The sequence below is a fragment of the Anguilla rostrata genome, chromosome 16 (genome assembly GCF_018555375.3).
Source record: "Anguilla rostrata isolate EN2019 chromosome 16, ASM1855537v3, whole genome shotgun sequence".
Taxonomy (NCBI): Eukaryota; Metazoa; Chordata; class Actinopteri; order Anguilliformes; family Anguillidae; genus Anguilla; species Anguilla rostrata.
The window spans coordinates 1535605-1552841 of record NC_057948.1 but is presented as its reverse complement, the minus strand read 5'-3'; the positions used below and the strand labels follow the sequence as shown (position 1 = coordinate 1552841).

The 17237-nt window shown below is 43.1% G+C and overlaps 1 protein-coding gene across 5 annotated transcripts in view; it reads right to left on the bottom strand.

Moving 5' to 3' along the window:
• Positions 1-17237, bottom strand: part of LOC135242401 (NACHT, LRR and PYD domains-containing protein 12-like) — a 505695-nt gene that overhangs the window by 81810 nt on the left and 406648 nt on the right. For 3 of the 5 annotated variants that reach the window (XM_064313447.1, XM_064313451.1, XM_064313453.1), the window contains exons 13-15: positions 14000-14173; positions 12564-12725; positions 11973-12019 (exon numbers count right to left, since the gene is read on the bottom strand). The exons of the other annotated variants lie outside the window; for them this stretch is intronic. In XM_064313447.1, coding sequence (XP_064169517.1) covers positions 11973-12019; positions 12564-12725; positions 14000-14173 — 383 coding nt within the window. The remainder of the gene's footprint in view (positions 1-11972; positions 12020-12563; positions 12726-13999; positions 14174-17237) is intronic. 5 annotated transcript variants of the gene reach the window in all.

Below are 17237 nucleotides of genomic sequence, written 5' to 3'. Positions count from 1 at the left end.
TGAGAGAGAGAGGATGTGCATCAGTGTGTGGGTGTGTGTATGCGGGTATTTGCACATGTATACAGAGAGGAGGTGCATCAGTGTGTGGGTGTGTGTATGTGGGTATTTGCACATGTATACAGAGAGGAGGTGCATCAGTGTGTGGGTGTGTGTATGCGGGTATTTGGACATGTATACAGAGAGGATGTGCAGGAGTGTGTGGGTGTGTGTATGCGGGTATTTGGACATGTATACAGAGAGGATGTGCAGGAGTGTGTGGGTGTGTGTATGCGGGTATTTGGACATGTATACAGAGAGGATGTGCATCAGTGTGAGGGTATGTGTATGTGGGTATTTGCACATGCATACAGAGAGGATGTGCAGCAGTGTGAGGGTGTGTGTGTATGCGGGTATTTGGACATGTATACAGAGAGGAGGTGCAGCAGTGTGAGGGTATGTGTATGTGGGTATTTGCACATGTATACAGAGAGGATGTGCAGCGGTGTGTGGGTGCATGTATGCAGGTATTTGGACATGTACACAGAGAGGATGTGCAGGAATGTGTGTGTCTGTGTGTTTGCAAGTCTGTCTCATTGCACACAGCAGAAAGCTCTGGATGGCTGCTTACCATCAGACAGGTACCAGTCTGAGTGGAGGCCATCTTACACAACTGAGGCACCTTCCCAGCCACCAGAACCTGGAGCTTCTGAAGCTGCTGGAGCAGAGACCTGTGAACCAGCAGGATGGACAGACGGACACGCGTCACACAAACCGCCAACCCTACCTGCATTCTGCCAGTGCCCGCCCCCCAGCCAATGCCCGCCCACCAGTCAATGTCCACCCCTCCAGTCAATTTCCGCCTCACCAGTAAATGCCCCCCTCCCCAATCAATGCCCACCCCTCCAGTCAATTCCCACCCCTCCAGTCAATGCCCGCCCCACCAGTAAATGCCCCCCCCATTCAATGCCCACCCAGCAGTCAATGCCCGCCCCCCAGCCAATGCCCGCCACCAGCCAATGTCCACCCTTCCAGTCAATGTCCACCCCTCCAGTCAATTCCCGCCCCACCAGTAAATGCCCCCCCATTCAATGCCCACCAGCAGTCAATGCTCATGCCTCAGTCAATGCCCGCCCCCAAGTCAATGTCCACCCCTCCAGCCAATGCCCGCCCCCCCAATCAATGCCACCCACCAGCCAATGCCCGCCACCCAAGTCAATGTCCACCCCTCCAGTCAATACCCGCCCTCCCAATTAATTCCCCCCCACCAGCCAATGCCCACCCCCCAGTCAATGCCCACCCACCAGCCAATGCCCGCCCCCCAGTCAATACTCACCCCCCAGTCAATGCCCGCCCCCAGTCAATGCCCGCCCCCCAGCCAATGCCCGTCCCCCAGTCCATGCCCACCCCCCAGTCCACACATCGATCTGCAGACAGATGCTGAACTACCATATTAACAAGTGAGTCCCATTATCACTAGACAGTTTAGATGGAAGTCCCCATCTAGGAATAATGTCTCTCAGCAATGACAATAGCCTGTTTACAAGGACAACATTCAACCCATTTGGAGAACATATCTACAACAACAAGATAATATTTGTAACTTTGGCATGGAGTTAATTCAATAAAATCCATCATTAAATGAACAAAGGGTCCTTCTGGTCCTTCAGGTGAGCAGATTACTGTCCCTCTTCCAACATTGTTGGTGAGACGTATAATGTATTTTTCGCCTAAATTTTGTGCATAAGTCAAAAATCTGGGAGCATAATAATAACGGTTCATGTAGTCAATCCATCCCCCTTTTTTGACACATGATGGGAGGAATGTGACAGTTACGCCAGAAAGGGAAAAGCTGACCTTGGCAGAGCGGGGCGCTGTTGTGAATCAGTACATAAACCAGAAGGAGTCTTTGAGCAATGGTAGGCCCACGTCCAGATTTCACAGGGGTCCGCAGAGGACTAGAAAACCTGTATATCCTGTACTGAGAAAAGGTTAAGATCATTTACAGGCGCCAAGGACATTACCAACACAGGGGAGGATTAAGAAGTTAGGATCAGCACGAGCATTACCTAGGGAAACGAAATCAGTGGAGGAGGTGTGAGCCTGACATTTGTAATCAAAGAGGGTTTCAGAAGGGCTGAGAGCAGGTTTCAGACTAACTCGTGAGAGATGGGTTTTCCTGTGGAAGTAAGAAAATTACACTGCTGCCTAAGAGTCATGACACTCCAAAATAATGACACACACCTAAAGCGTCGCAAGAATCAGCGTTTACAGTGAAGGATTTTCCTTCTGCCATAAGGCAAGCTCGGGAGGGAGCAAAGAGTTCCGCAGCCTGTGCGGAGAGGTGAGAGGATAAATGAGCGCTCTCTGTTGTGGAGAAATAACTAAATACAGCACAGGAAACAAGGGGGATCCCGTGGTGGGATCGCAATGAGCTGAAAAAAAGGATCAAGTCAGAATTAGGCAAGGGCACATCAGAAAGGTGAAGATGGGGCTTAGTGTAAGCATCAATCAGAGTCTCACAGGAATGAGGTTCACCATCGTCAGCTGTGGGTAGCAGAGTGGCAGGGTTACGGACAGAACAACGTTTCAAAGTGGCTTGAGGCACATTAGTCAAAACATTGCTGTAATGTAAGGTGCGTGTGGGGGTGAGATGTGCAGTTTGTGCCTGCAGAAGAATCGAGTGCACTGCATGCGGTACATGAACAGTCAGAGGGGAAAAGGCTACGAGGCTAACGTAAGCTAAGTGCCTCAGTTGCAGCAGCAATAATTTCAGCTAATACCAGTGACACATGCAAATCACTTACTCCCTCAGTGGCTTCTTTACAAGAGGGCTATCCCAAGCCTTCTCGACTGCTGGATCTCTGCCTGTGTCAGAATGTAATGCCATACAATGCAACCTAGCTGGTTTATGTGAGAAGCGGTTCCCATGCTCACATGAGTATGTGTGTGTGCTGTGTGATCTTCTTCAACCTCCGCCTTTTCCTATGTGTGATATGGCTCTGGCCCCCCAGGTTGTGTGACCGTGAAATTTTGGGGTGATGGCGTTGACCATTGTCCTGATTCTAGTTTATTTGGGCAGTTTCTCGCAATGTGTCCTGGTTGGTGGCACTCTGATAAGGTACAATAGTCATTATGTAACAGTCATTCATAGCCACAATCACGTTAAGTCCAGTTCACACAGTAAGCATAGGCTGGGTCAGAAAGTTATGGTGAGTCATAACACTCATAACAGATCACTGCGTTTGGGGTACCCCGTCGTCTCTGTCCTCCATTTTGAGCTTTCCCTCTTCCTCTTTGTCCCTGATTTGCCCCGCTCTGATAGTACATTATTTGTGTACTTTGCAGGTCCTTGCTTTTCTTTTCACCCTTTTGTGCTTCTTGTCTTTCAGCATGTAAATCATGAGCCCAGAGATGTTCCAGCATTCCCCCTTCCTATCCAATGCAAGTGGACATGGCCGTTTTTCGTAGATAAATAAACCTCCCACCAAGCTATTCTTCAGACGATGTTCATAAGCTTGGTTGTCGGGTCACACACTGGAATATTTCTGAAAATATTTCAGTCAGTCATGCAACTTCTGTTATTCACGCAGGATTCAGTGTGCCTCTTTTTCTTTGTTCTTTCTGAGTCCAATGAAGAAGCTAGTGTATAGTACACACTGGTTACCCTAAAAAAAAAATCCTTCGATCTATATGTGTGTCATCACCTTCTCCTTTTCCTTCCTCTCTTTCTAAGGTTTTCCATGCACAAGCATTTTTTTAAATTGTTATTTTTATTTTAATTTCCATGATGAGTCTTGAGAGTGTCTATATCATCTGGAATACTGACAGAACGCTTTTACTGGACTCAAAAATTCTGCCTGTCAGAAATACAAGACCAGCAGTATTACAAGTAATACAGGTTGAAGTATGTGAAAAGTAAGTGGCCCTCTTAAATATGATACTGCTCTAATGTTTTTGACGGCTATTCTATTTTAAAAGGAATAAATAATCATTAATACATGTAAATGCACATGGTTTCCCTTTTTAATTTGCAAAATACAATATATTTAACTTTGAGAGTCTGCATACCTCTGACATACACAGGAGGAATAATAGCTTGGAACGGTGTTCAAATTTAATACAAGTGAACATGAAATGTCCACATCTTGTGAAAATGTCAGAGCCTTTAGTGTGCTGTCAGTGGGCACATTGGGTTGTATGAGAGAAACAGAGTGAGGTCTGATGACAGTGGCAGTGTAAGAGAGGAAGGAAGTGCAGCAGCAGGGTCAGAGAGCCACGCTGAAGGGCAGGACAGGGCCTCAACATCAGGGCCTAGTGGCTCCTCAGCCAGTCACTGCCCATCAGCAGAGCCGGCCATTGAAGGTGTCTCCATCCGAGCCTCATCACACAGCAGCACCATTCTCTGCATTCTTCTGCACATTTTCAGAGCCAAACCAATGACAGGTGGTGTCATGAGATTAATCTCCTCACTGATTTCAGCATGAAGCAGTCTCTTTGATTAAATGTGTTTTCATTGTTAATATTTGTTGATGTTTTCAGAGAGGAAGACAGAACCTGATCTGAAAACAAACAGCCACCAGGATGTATCAGAGACATGTTATAAAGAATGCTGAGGACAGGCCAGAGCTAGTTCTTACACTTGATCTAAACAGTGATGAGAAGGATTGTGAACGTGAAATGTTCGTTTATAAATGGCAATATATTGACTGGACAAGGACAAGTCCCTTCACCAAAAGCCTTAAGGGTAGGTAAAAGTAAATCAATCAGTACTGCAGTAAAATTTGACTCTCTCTCCACAGCCATAGCCTGATACTGAATCGCTTTCCTTTACATTTGCTTAATGTACTCTAAACTGGAGATGCTGCAATAGAGGAAAGAGCAACACCACACTTCTCACAAGCTGAACTTTAGATTTGACCTTGACCTTGGTGAGTCGCTGTAACTCCCACAGAATTAAATAAGTTCAGATTCTTAAAGTAACGTGTCTAGAGGAGATGCAGGCATGTGCCAAAGATGTTCACTGAAAAGATAACAATGACAATTTCTTAGACCTCTGGTGAGTTTTCAAATTATCTGTTTGTAATATTTTCACAAAGTGCTTCGTGTTTTTTTATAAGACATGCATAAATTTGACAATGGTTTTTAAATGAATCATATCAGCCAAGCATTTTGTGATGGCATTTATTACACTGATGGTGGAAAACATACTGTTTAATTGGCTATTTTCTTAAACTACTGGTAACCTGTTTGTTCTTAAATGGCACGTACCATAATTGTGCTCTTTGATAATCTCACTCCCATGTATTTGATCACATGTATATAACAAGTAGTGTCTTGTAAGCTCATATGGGCTGGGCACCCTAAAAGGGTGTAAGACACTGAAATAAGATAAACAAACAAACACACCCCAGTTCAAAGAATATCATATAAAATGTGATGTTCAAAGAATTACTGTGCTGCAACCCTGTGTTGTATGTTAGGAACTGTAAAATTATGTTGAACAATGTCAAACTGACATGGTGAAATGTTTTGTATTTAAGTTAGTGATGAATACCATTCCACAGCCACCAGCAGGTAGACTGGAAAAAACGTTTTACCCATGACTGCTTATGATGGCATTTTCTTGTGTCATAAACCCTCTCCGGCGGTGACACGGTGGTCCAGTGGGTAGCGCTGTCACCTCACAACAAGAAGGTCCTGGGTTTTAATCCAGTCTGGGCCTCTCTGTGTGGATTTTGCATGTTCTCCTCAAGTTCACGTGGGTTTCCTCCCACAGTCCCAAAACATGCAAGTAGGTTAAATTTCCCATGGGTATGAGTGTGTGAGTGCCCATTTATTATCAAACAGGTCTCCAGTAGTTTAAGAAAATAACCAATGAAACAGCATATTTTCCACTGTCAGTATTGTTAATACCTCCCTTGCCTTTAGTCATGTTCCCTCCAATTTTAAGATGGCTCGCGTTACCCCACTCCTCAAGAAACCCACCTCAGACCCCTCTGATGTAATTAATTATCGACCTGTATCGCTTCTACCTTTTTTGTCCAAAACCCTTGAGCAAGCAGTGCTTAAACAACTAACCTCTTTTCTCCATCAGAACAGCCTGCAAGACCCTCACCATTCTGGCTTCCGATCCGGGCACTCAACAGAGACTGCGCTCCTGGCTGTGATGGAGGCACTCGCTACTGCGGGAGCCTCACGCCTCTCCTCTGTCCTGACCCTACTAGAACTGTCTGCATCATTTGACACGGTCAACCAAAACTAATCCTCTCCACCTTGGCTGAGATGGGCATTTCTGGGACTGCCCTGTCTTGGTTTGTTTCCTATCTTGCAGATAGGTCCTACCAGGTCACCTGGATGGGGTCTGCCTCTGCTTCTCATCCCTTTGTTACAGGAGTACCACAGGGATCTGTACTGGCTCCTTTACTGTTCTCCATTTACACCAAATCTCTTGGTTCAGTTATTAATTCACACGCCTTCTTCTATCACTGATATGCAGACAACACGCAACTCTTCTTCTCTTTTCCCCCCTCTACCTCACAGGTTAATGATAAAATATCTTCCTGCCTGGCTGACATCTCAACCTGGATGGCCAGCCACCACCTGAAGCTCAGCCTCAATGTCACACACTGCGACACACCCCTTTCTGAACAGGAGAGTTTGACACAGGGAGATACGTGAATCCGGAAATATTCCGGCCTTTATTTACATACTTTTAGAGAGAGAGAGAGAATCCAGTCTATTACAAAACAACAAAACAGCTTCGCCCTTCACCCTCACGGGATCGGGGTAAAAATAATAAATAAACACAACAAACTAAAATAACAAAAACAAAACAACGAAACTATGTCTCTCTCTCGGCTCGCATTTTCCTCAGTCAGAGACACCTACTGGGAAGAAAGCACACTTTAAATACCTGGATTAATTACTGACGCACTCCAGGTGCGTATGCCTACTTAACCAGTAGGCGTGGTCCTCAGACTGCCCCGAACCACTCCCACAAACTGAGCCCTGCTGCACTCAACAAAACTGAGCTGCTGTTCTTCCCATACAAGACCTCCCTACTACGTGAGCTCTCAATCACAGTTGATGGCACCACAGTGACTGCCTCTCACTCTGCAAAGAGCCTGGGGGTGGTCCTGGATGACCCGCTGGACCTCAAGGAGCACGTCAAGGCAACATCACGGTCCTGCAGATTCCTCCTCTACAACATCTGAAGGATTCGACCATACCTGACTACGCACTCCTCCCAGCTGCTTGTCCAGGCTATGGTGACCTCCCGCCTTGATTACTGTAACTCTGTCCTTGCAAGCCAGCCAGCTTGTGCCATACATTCACTACAGATGATTCAGAATGCTGCTGTCCGACTCATCTTCAACCTTCCCAAATTCTCCCATGTCACTCCTCTGCTGAGGTCACTCCACTGGCTACCGGTCGCTGCCAGGATCAGGTACTAAGTCCTGACCCTCGCCTACACTGCAGCCAACAGGACAGCCCGTCTACTTACAGGACACGATTCGATCCTATACGCCTGCTCGACCACTCCGCTCTGTAGCAGCAGGGCGCCCTGCACCCCCTCCCACTCGAGTAAAGGGATCACGGAGCTTCTCCACCCTAGCTCCGCAGTGGTGGAACAAACTGTCCCTCTTCGAACCTCTCCCTCACTACCCATCTTCTGCCGTGGACTGAAGACTCATCTCTTCAGACTATACCTGGACTAACTACCACCACTCTGTAAATCGTTTCACTTTAAATGCCCCTTTTCATGGCGCTCATGTTACATGTACCCCCATTCCAGCACTTTTTGTAATTTGTATTTTTGTCCTAATATTGTAGCTTGTTCTTCTCCCTAGTTTGACTTGGCATAAGCTGGGTCAGAATAATGCTCACTGCATGAACTGAACTGTGTACTTGGCTATAAATAGCTGTACGAAATGAGTATTGTACCTTATCAAACCTGTGTTTTGTAGTTGTTCCGATCACCATGATATGCACTTTTGTACATCGCTTTGGATAAAAGAGTCTAAGTAAATGTAATGTAATGTAATGCCCTGCAATAGATTTGTGGCCTTTCCAGGGTGTATTCATGCCTCTCGCCCAGTGTACGACACAAGAAGGACACGAATCAAGACTGTGTGTCCAAAACATAAAATCTATGACATAGGAGCTCTGACAGCATCAGTCGCCATCAATCTCTGAAATAAAGACACAACAGCAACAGACCAATGCTTTACAGTATGTACTCTATGCGCAAAAACAAGGCAATTTATGTGCATCATATTCATATCACTACTGTAATTCTGTAATATCCCACTGTAATATATTGTAATAATATAAAATGACAGCAACGCAACATTCCTGTAATATAATTTTGCATTTGTATCACATTTTGCATTGAATAATTAATGTTCAGTCCAAAAACTCATATTAGGGGCCATTGTTGGGGCCACCTTTTAAAGTTTGGCTGTACGATCCTTCCAGTTTCTCCCATTGTTATGCCTGGATTTACGACACGGTCAATATCTGTGGCTCTAAATTCATTTGATACAGCAGTATTTCTCTTACTTGTTTGACCACAACCTCAGCCTCAGCCACAACCCGTACATCAGTACCAACTGCATTGGGCTGCTCCATGTTGTCAGACAGTGCTGAATGTAGTGCTGTAAAACAGCCTTTTATGTTGGGATTACCAATCATGCTGCAATGCGACTCACCTGGGCAATGTTGCTGGAAGTGACGAGACAGGACTGCAAACATCTTGACTTCATTTCACAATCTGCATGTCTAGCAATAAGCATTGGAACATTGTACTAATACGAGACGACTGTATTGTGAAAACTGATTTAGAGTTGTGCACTTTGTGGGTAGGTACTGCAATTAGTGTCTTAGGGTAAGAATTTTGCCAGTCAGTTTGGCAAATTGAGTTTTCCACACTGAGCCAAAGCAATCATAACATACTGTAATGCATTTGTAATGTGTGACTGCAGATATTAGAAATGCATCTGAAAAAATGAGAAAAACTGTAGGGTCTCAGGAACATCTCAGAGACTGGATGTCATGCAAACCACACTTCTGCCCTGATTTTGGCTTAGTGGTCTAATCCATTCAACTGATGTGCAGCAGATCCAGGTTCAAACCTACAGGAAAACCATTTCTTTGAGAGGTAACATAAACATACCAGCTCAATAGACAAGCAGTGCCTTTTCAAAATGTATTGAGTTGTGGTTACACTAAGTAACAGAAGCAAGCATTCATCAGACACGACACAACTTTTCTTATAATGGATTTTATTTCCACTACTGTAGATGAATTCATTGCTTCAACTGTGCAGATTCTAGCCCCATGCTGTTCTGCTCATATGGAGTCCAAACATAATCCCATACAGCATATGAAATAAGTACTACTGTGTCACAGGAGTTCAATACATCACACAATAATAAATCATAACCAACCAACACATTTGATATTTTTTATAATTCAGGTTTAATCATTGAATTATTGTCTGAAAATACAGAAAATTAAAGCAACAGGAAAAAAACAACAATATGATCCAATAATTAAGGAAACTCAACTCATTGTTTACATTAATGAAAGGAAATAAGTACACTGCAGTGATCATTCTGCATTCTCTCTATCAGCTGCATTTGCCCACAGAAATTTGCACATTGGAACTCTTGTGAAGATGAATGAAAGCAACTGTAAAAACAGTTAACTGGACGAGTTTGCCACTGCTTCTTTTATAAGATGCAGATACAGGAGACATAATTACTACTTCAAAAACATTTCACTCTGCCATCTTTTGGCATTATGACTCTCAATGTTATATTAATGTTTTAATAATCAAAAGTACATAAACACACCTTGAACATTTTCAATATAAATGTATTAAAATGTAAAAAAATAAAAATAAAATCATATTTAGACAGCGAGTGCTTAACCTGAACCTGCTAAAAGATCATACTCTTATGTACAGGGTATAAGCTGTACTGAGGTTAATATTGGGCACAGCTGAAATTGCAGTGGTAAGGCATTGCTCAAGAAAGGCTGCAAGTGTGTCGACGTGTGTGTGTGTGTGTGTGATTGGGTGAGAGTGTTTTCTGTGTGTGTGATTGTGAGTGTGTGTGTGCTTGCGTACGTTTGTGGGAGTGACTGTTGATGTGAACATGTGTGTGAGTGTGTGAGTATGGTTGTGTGTGTGGTGTGTGCCGGGTTACGTGTGTGAAAGGGTAAGAGAATGTGTGTGTGTGTGTGCACGCATGTATGTGTGTGTGCATGTGTGAGTATGATTGACTGCATGAGTATGTGTGCACACGGGTGCGTGTGTGTATGGGTAAGAGAAAGTGTGTGTGCGTGCGTTTGTGTGAATGTGTGTGAGACTGTGTATTTGAGTGTGTGCGCGTGCAAGAGAATGAGTGTATGTATGTGTATGTGTGTGTGCATGAGAGTGCCTTTGTGAATGTGTGTGTTTATACGTGTGTGTGTATATGTATGGGTATGAGAATGTTTGTGTATACATGTGTATATGGTGTGTGCACGCATGTATGTGTATGCATGTGTGTGCTTGTGTGAGTGCATGAGTATGTGTGTGTGTGCGTATAGGTAATAGAATGTGTGTGTTTATACGTGTGTGTGTGCGTATGGGAATGAGAATGTGTGTGTGTTGACACATGTTTGTGTTTGTGCGTGAGTGCATGAGTGTGTGTGTGTGTGCATGCGTTTGCGAATGTGTGTGTCTGTATACTGTATGTGAGTATGAGTGAGAGAAAGAGTGTGTGTGTGTTCGCATACGGTATGAGCGTGTGTATGTTTGCATGCGTGTGTGTGTGTGTGTGCATGAGATTGTGTGTGTCCGTGTGTACGTGTGTGTGAGTGACTGGGTGTGAGAGAGTGTGCGTGCGTAGGTGTGTGAGTGCGTGTGCATGAGTAAACATGAGTGTGAGTGCGTGTGCATGACTGAGAGAGAAAGGGTGTGTGTGAGAGTATGTGTGTGGGTCTAGGTGCAAATGAGTGTGTGTATATATGTGAGTGTGTGATTGAGTGTGTGTGTGTGTGATGTATGTGTGAGGGTATAAGTGTGTGTGTGTATGTGAGTGTGTGTGTGTAAATGTGTGTGTGTGTGTAGGTTTTGGGTGTGTGAGGGTCTAGGTGTATATGAGTGTTTGTGTTTATATATGTGTGTGAGTGTGTGATCACTGAGGAGGACTCCCACACATAAAATCCAGCACAGAGGGGTGTGTGTGGAGTGAAGTGTGTGTGGAGTCTGTGCAGGAGGGTCAGTGTGTCAGAGTCAGAGACGCTGTAGAAGGACAGAGTGCCGGCCGGAAGGTCCACACACACTCCTACCCTGTACACACACACTCCTCTACGAGCATCATCACACACTCCTGCTCTGCGGTAGGGGGAGGGGGGGACAGGTATGTCTGTTAGGTTCTCATTGTGACAGACAGCATAACTGAGTTTATCAGAGTCACTGAGTTTACTGCACTCCAGACTCCAGGAGATTTTATTGAATCCAAATCCACAGTCAGAACCCTCTCCTTTCCTGCTGATTCCTTTATATGTCACTGCTATAGAAACCCATCCCCTCTCAGACACACTGAACTCAGCCTCCCAGTAACAGCGCTCACACACACTCTCTCTGCACACAACCTGGGGCCGGTACTCAAATCTCTCTGGATGATCAGGATACGGCTGCTCTCTCCCCCATGTGTGTGTCACCCTCCTGTTCCCCTCAGACAGAGACAGCACTCTGCACGCTGTGTTTGGATCCAGTGTGAGCTGACAGCCGTCTGCACACCAGAGACATTAATGAGATTAATTATCATTAATATTCACCTCATTATGTGTGTGAGAGAGAAAGAGCTGTGATAGTACCTGTGTGTGTGTGTTTGTGCACATGTGTGTTTCTGTGTGTAAGAGAGAAGTCTCTCTCTCACACACACACACACAGCAGAGTGTGTACCTATGGAAAGTGTTCTGTGTCGATACACACTCACATTTCCTGGGTCCTGGGTTGGTCCTGTTCTCTCCTCCATGGTCCATACTGTAAGAACAGCAGAACAGAATTTAGAATTTTACCCATCCTTTATTTCCACTCTCAACACACCAATGACATCACATAAATAAAAACAAAGACACAATAAAACATAAAACCACGATCATATGAAAAACACAAATCAAACAAAGGAAACTTATTCCATTACCTCACCCTATTCCACGTGCAAAAATAGCTCCCCTCCCTCCACTGAACATAAAACACCCTTATAATGCACACACTGAAACACACTCAGGTTCTCCATTGCTTTGTAATACTGAAACTCCACCATCACTGTGTCCCTGATCAAACCCCTAACTACAACAACCACATCTTATTTACTGCAGTGATCCCCTGCAGCACCCTCCACAGGAGATCCCCAACCCTCTTGAGTAACGCTGGTGTGAACAGTGCCCTCCATGCCCCCCCCCCCCCCCCAAACTCCTTTTGTGTGTGTGTGTGCGTGTGTGTGTGAGGCGCAGTGTGGAAACTCTACTTAAAGCAATGTGAGTGTGTGTCTGTGAGGTGAAGTGTGGAAACTTTCTGTACTTACAGCAGTGTGAGTGTGTCCAGTTTAGCAGCAGACAGCGCTCTCACTCCTGAGTCTCCTGGGTGATTGTATCTCAGGTCCAGCTCTCTCAGATGTGAGGGGTTTGAACACAGAGCTGAAGCCAGAGAATCACAGCCTCTCTGTGTGACTCTACAGCCTGACAGCCTGCAGAGAGAAGGACACACACACCTTACACACATTAATATAAACTAACAGGGCTGTGTGTGTCAAACACATAGCAGTGTGTTACTCACCTTACACACATTAATATAAACTAACATGGCTGTGTGTGCAAACACACAGCAGTGTGTTGCACACCTTACACACATTAATATAAACTAACAGGGCTGTGTGTGTCAAACACATAGCAGTGTGTTACACACCTTACACACATTAATATAAACTAACAGGGCTGTGTGTGTCAAACACATAGCAGTGTGTTACACACCTTACACACATTAATATAAACTAACAGGGATGGGTGTGTCAAACACATAGCAGTGCGTTACACACCTTACACACATTAATATAAACTAACACACATTAATTGTCTTCAACCTTCCCAAGTTGTCCCCTGCTGAGGTCACTCCACTGGCTACCAGTCACTGCAGGTTCACAGTCCTGACCCTCACCTACACTGCAGCCAACAGGACGGCCCCCGTCTACTTACAGCACATTATTAAATCCTATACGCCCACTTGACCACTGCCTTGCACCCCCTGCCATCCGGGTAAAGGGTTCAATCTTGTCTCTACCACAGAGCTTCTCCACCCCCTGTTCCTCTACGAACCTCTCCCTCACTACCCATCTTCCGCCTCAGACTATACCTGGACTAACTATCACCACTCTGTAGATCATTTCTATCACTTAAAGCCCCCGATTTCTACACATGTGCCACTCATGTTACATGTACCTCCATCCAGCACTTATTGTGCCCAGTATCATTGTCTAGATGTTGCTTGAAATGCCTCCTAGTTTGACTTAGCATAGGTTAGGTCAGAGTAATGTTCACAATGTGTTCATGGCTATGAATAACTGTGCAAAGTATTGTACCTTATCGGACCTGTGTTTTGTAGTTGTTCCAATTACCTTTTGTATGCACTTATTGTACGTTACTTTGGATAAAAGCGTCTGGCAGATAAATGTAATGTAATATAATATAAACTAACAGGGCTGTGTGTGTTAAACTAAAATAACATGAATGTGGAATGAGTCATTATCAAACACATTTGAGTTTACACCCCACTACAGTTCAGTAAACAGGACTAATTCATTTTCTTCATTCATTTGTGTAGTCAAATTCTACCAAGAGGAAGAACAGGAACATGCAGTTTCAGTTCTGTGGAGTGTCTGTTTTCACATTAGAAACATTGACATCAGTGTTGTATTTAGTCACATTGTAGCCCTAATTTATTGAAGGGGTTTGTGTTTGTACTCACCCCGTTCTCTGCAGTTTACAGTGTGGGTCCTCCAGTCCAGCAGACAGCGCTCTCACTCCTGAATCCTGCAGCTCGTTGTCTCTGAGCTCCAGATCTCTCAGCTGTGAGTGAGGAGAATGCAGGACTGAGGCCAGAACATCACAGCAGCCCTCTGTGAGATTACACCAACCCAGCCTGTGGAGAGACCACACACACACACACACAAACACGCACGCAAATTCTTTGTGACATTGTTCACCTTGACAGTTGATACATATGTACCTACGCATTCCTGAGATGTACACACAAAAACAGGGAGGGGGGTGTGTAAATTAAGTTCATAAAGTATTCTGACTAATCCACAATAGTCTACGGCAATTACTGGGCTCTAATAACCCTTTCCATGTGATGAACCTATCTGATTTGCAGACATATTAATTTCATCTGCCAACACAAAAAACTAGAGCCCGACCGATGCCAGATTTTTGGGTCCGATGCCGATCCCGATTTTGGAGAGTCCTAGCCCACCGATTACCGATGTTTTGACCGATATTTTGTCAAAAAGTGCAACGTTTTCAAATCAATTTGAAAAACTTATATTTTATTAAAGTTTCTATATTTAAGAACATTTAACTTAAGCAAACAAATAAAAATAAAAATAAACACACAAAGAACTTTTTAGATAAAAAAAGTAAAAGATGATATTAAATTAAATATATATATATATATAATATATATATATATTAACACCATCTTTAAGTGTGTGAAATCAAAATAACTCCACACCTTGGTTTTACTCCTCTTTTCCAGCCATCTATAAAAAAATAATTTAAAAAAATCAGTTTTCCAGTTTCAAACATGTATTTTTATGAATATTATTATTGTTATTATTATTATTATTAATTTGTTATTATTATTTCTTAGTATCTATTCTCATTACATTCATTATATTTTCTTATTTTATTCCTACTACGTGATCTCAAAGAGTAAGACTATCTAGCGAGCTTCCCTGTCCATAAGAATTAGGCGGTGAAAATAATTACAATGGGCTCTGACACGTCACTAGATGACACACTCGCTCGCAATAACGCATTAGCTATTGACGCAGCCTCATTATTTCTTATTATATATTCTCAGTAAGGTAAATTAATTATATTTTCTCATTTTATTTCTACTACATGATCGCAAAGAGTAAGACATTATCTAGCGGAGCTAATGAGTGAATCAAGTGTAACGTTAGATGAAATTAAATTGACTGGATGAAATACGTGAAAAAAAACTACAATGCGCTTTCGTGCAGGTTACCCGCGCTAACTGTTGGTTGATTCACTTCTCCAGCAGCAATCCTTCTCTCATGTTATCACGACAAAGCTAGATAACATGGCTTAAAGTGATCCATGTTAGAAGTGTTTTATCTGCGTTTTTACTGTCTGGTTAGCTTGCTACGATGACGCGTGACTAGATGACACACTCGCTTGCAATCACGCGTTGGCTATTCACACAGCATCATATAGTAGCTAATATCATTATCTCAGATTAAAAAAAACAAATGTGTGATACATTCAATCACCATTTTATTTTACCTGGTTATTTATTTGAGAATACAGCGATGTCCTCTTGAAATGTAGATCCTACGCTGCTTATGTGCTCACTGCCACTTCATAAAGGCTTGCTAGCCAGCTAGCTAGCAAGCCTTTTTTTTAATTTTTTAATTAAAAAACTTTCACTAAATATATATACATTTATTGTGGCAATCGAATCTGTGCAGACAAGTCTTGCAGTGGAGAATACTGGATGAGGCACGAGTGACAAACGTCTTATTAGAGAAGTAGCGCGTCAGCTGCTGCAGTTCACACTTGTATTAAAGCTCCCTCTACTGGATAATTCTAGTAAATAGCAATTACAACGTTCGAACAGACGAGTACAGATAAATAATCATTGTTTTTTTGTTTATTATACTTATTAAAAAATCGGGGCACATCGGCGTCATTACTGCCGATCCAGATGTCGTCAAAAAAGTCAAATAATGGCCGATATATCGTCGGGGTTTACAAAAAACAGCATTTTAGTGGTGCACTTTACCTCACCTGACATGTTCTTCAGTTCATAAACATCTATACATTTCAAAGACGCTCAATATGCATCACTATGAATAGATAAATATAACTGTTAATGTACAACTACTCGTATAACCCATTAGCTAAATACATTACTGTTATAATGATAATATTTCCATCCTAATCTTGTAACCATCAAGTTATCAAACAATTTAAGTTTAACAAATTATAGCTACAGTCTGTCAGGGTTTTTGACATTAATTTTAAAATATTCAGCAAGGTGAAATGAAACCGCATTCAATACAAAATTGCCCTCTTCCTTATTTACCTCTCGCCAACGTAACGTGACAGTAACTATGGCGACGCTGTTTAAAATGTGCCGTTAGGAGGGTCGGTTGGTTACCATGGCGATGCCCGCTCACTCTGAGCTGTTTACTGTTACCTCAGCTAGTTCATTCTTTGAAAATACAGAACTACCGTTACATAACACAACTATTTGATAATAACTATTAACACTTTGCAAATATCATTTGTTTACCATTTACATCAAACAACATGACCCTCACGTTGACACGTGGTGCCGTTGTTCTAAGTTCAGCTTTCGCTTTGACCCACAGGCACGAGTTAGCTAGCTAGCCAGCCCAACCTATCTTAACGTTACTTCATGACCCAACCTAGCTAGCGGAACCAGTGAGGAACTAAGCAGCTAACTGTCACAGAGAACTTAAATATATGCGCCACCAGTATATAAAATAACACTGAGATTTTTATCTAACCAGTCATGATATTATTGGTCAGACCTGCGATATTGTACCTGCTAACAGCTGAAGCAGTGCCGGAACCGTGTACGAGCTGTGCTACACTTCAGTTCATTTGACACGCTCTTACTGCAATGCAACTACGGCATCAACTGGAATTACACGGCATCGCCATCTAGTGGCTGTATGAGAACAGCACAACCGATTACTGCCACTAACTTTTATTGCTGGTAGACACTAGATTTTCAAAAATGTGGTGTCTTTTGAAACTTCCACACATTGCACCTATGTTCTGTATGTCTTTACGCTATAATCCATCAATTCATTTTATTTTCGCACGCTTTTGCGAATATAATAGGTTAATTATTGCGTTACATTTAATTATTTTTGTAACAATGATAATAATAATGAAAATAAAAGCGTGATGTATTAGGTCATTTTTTT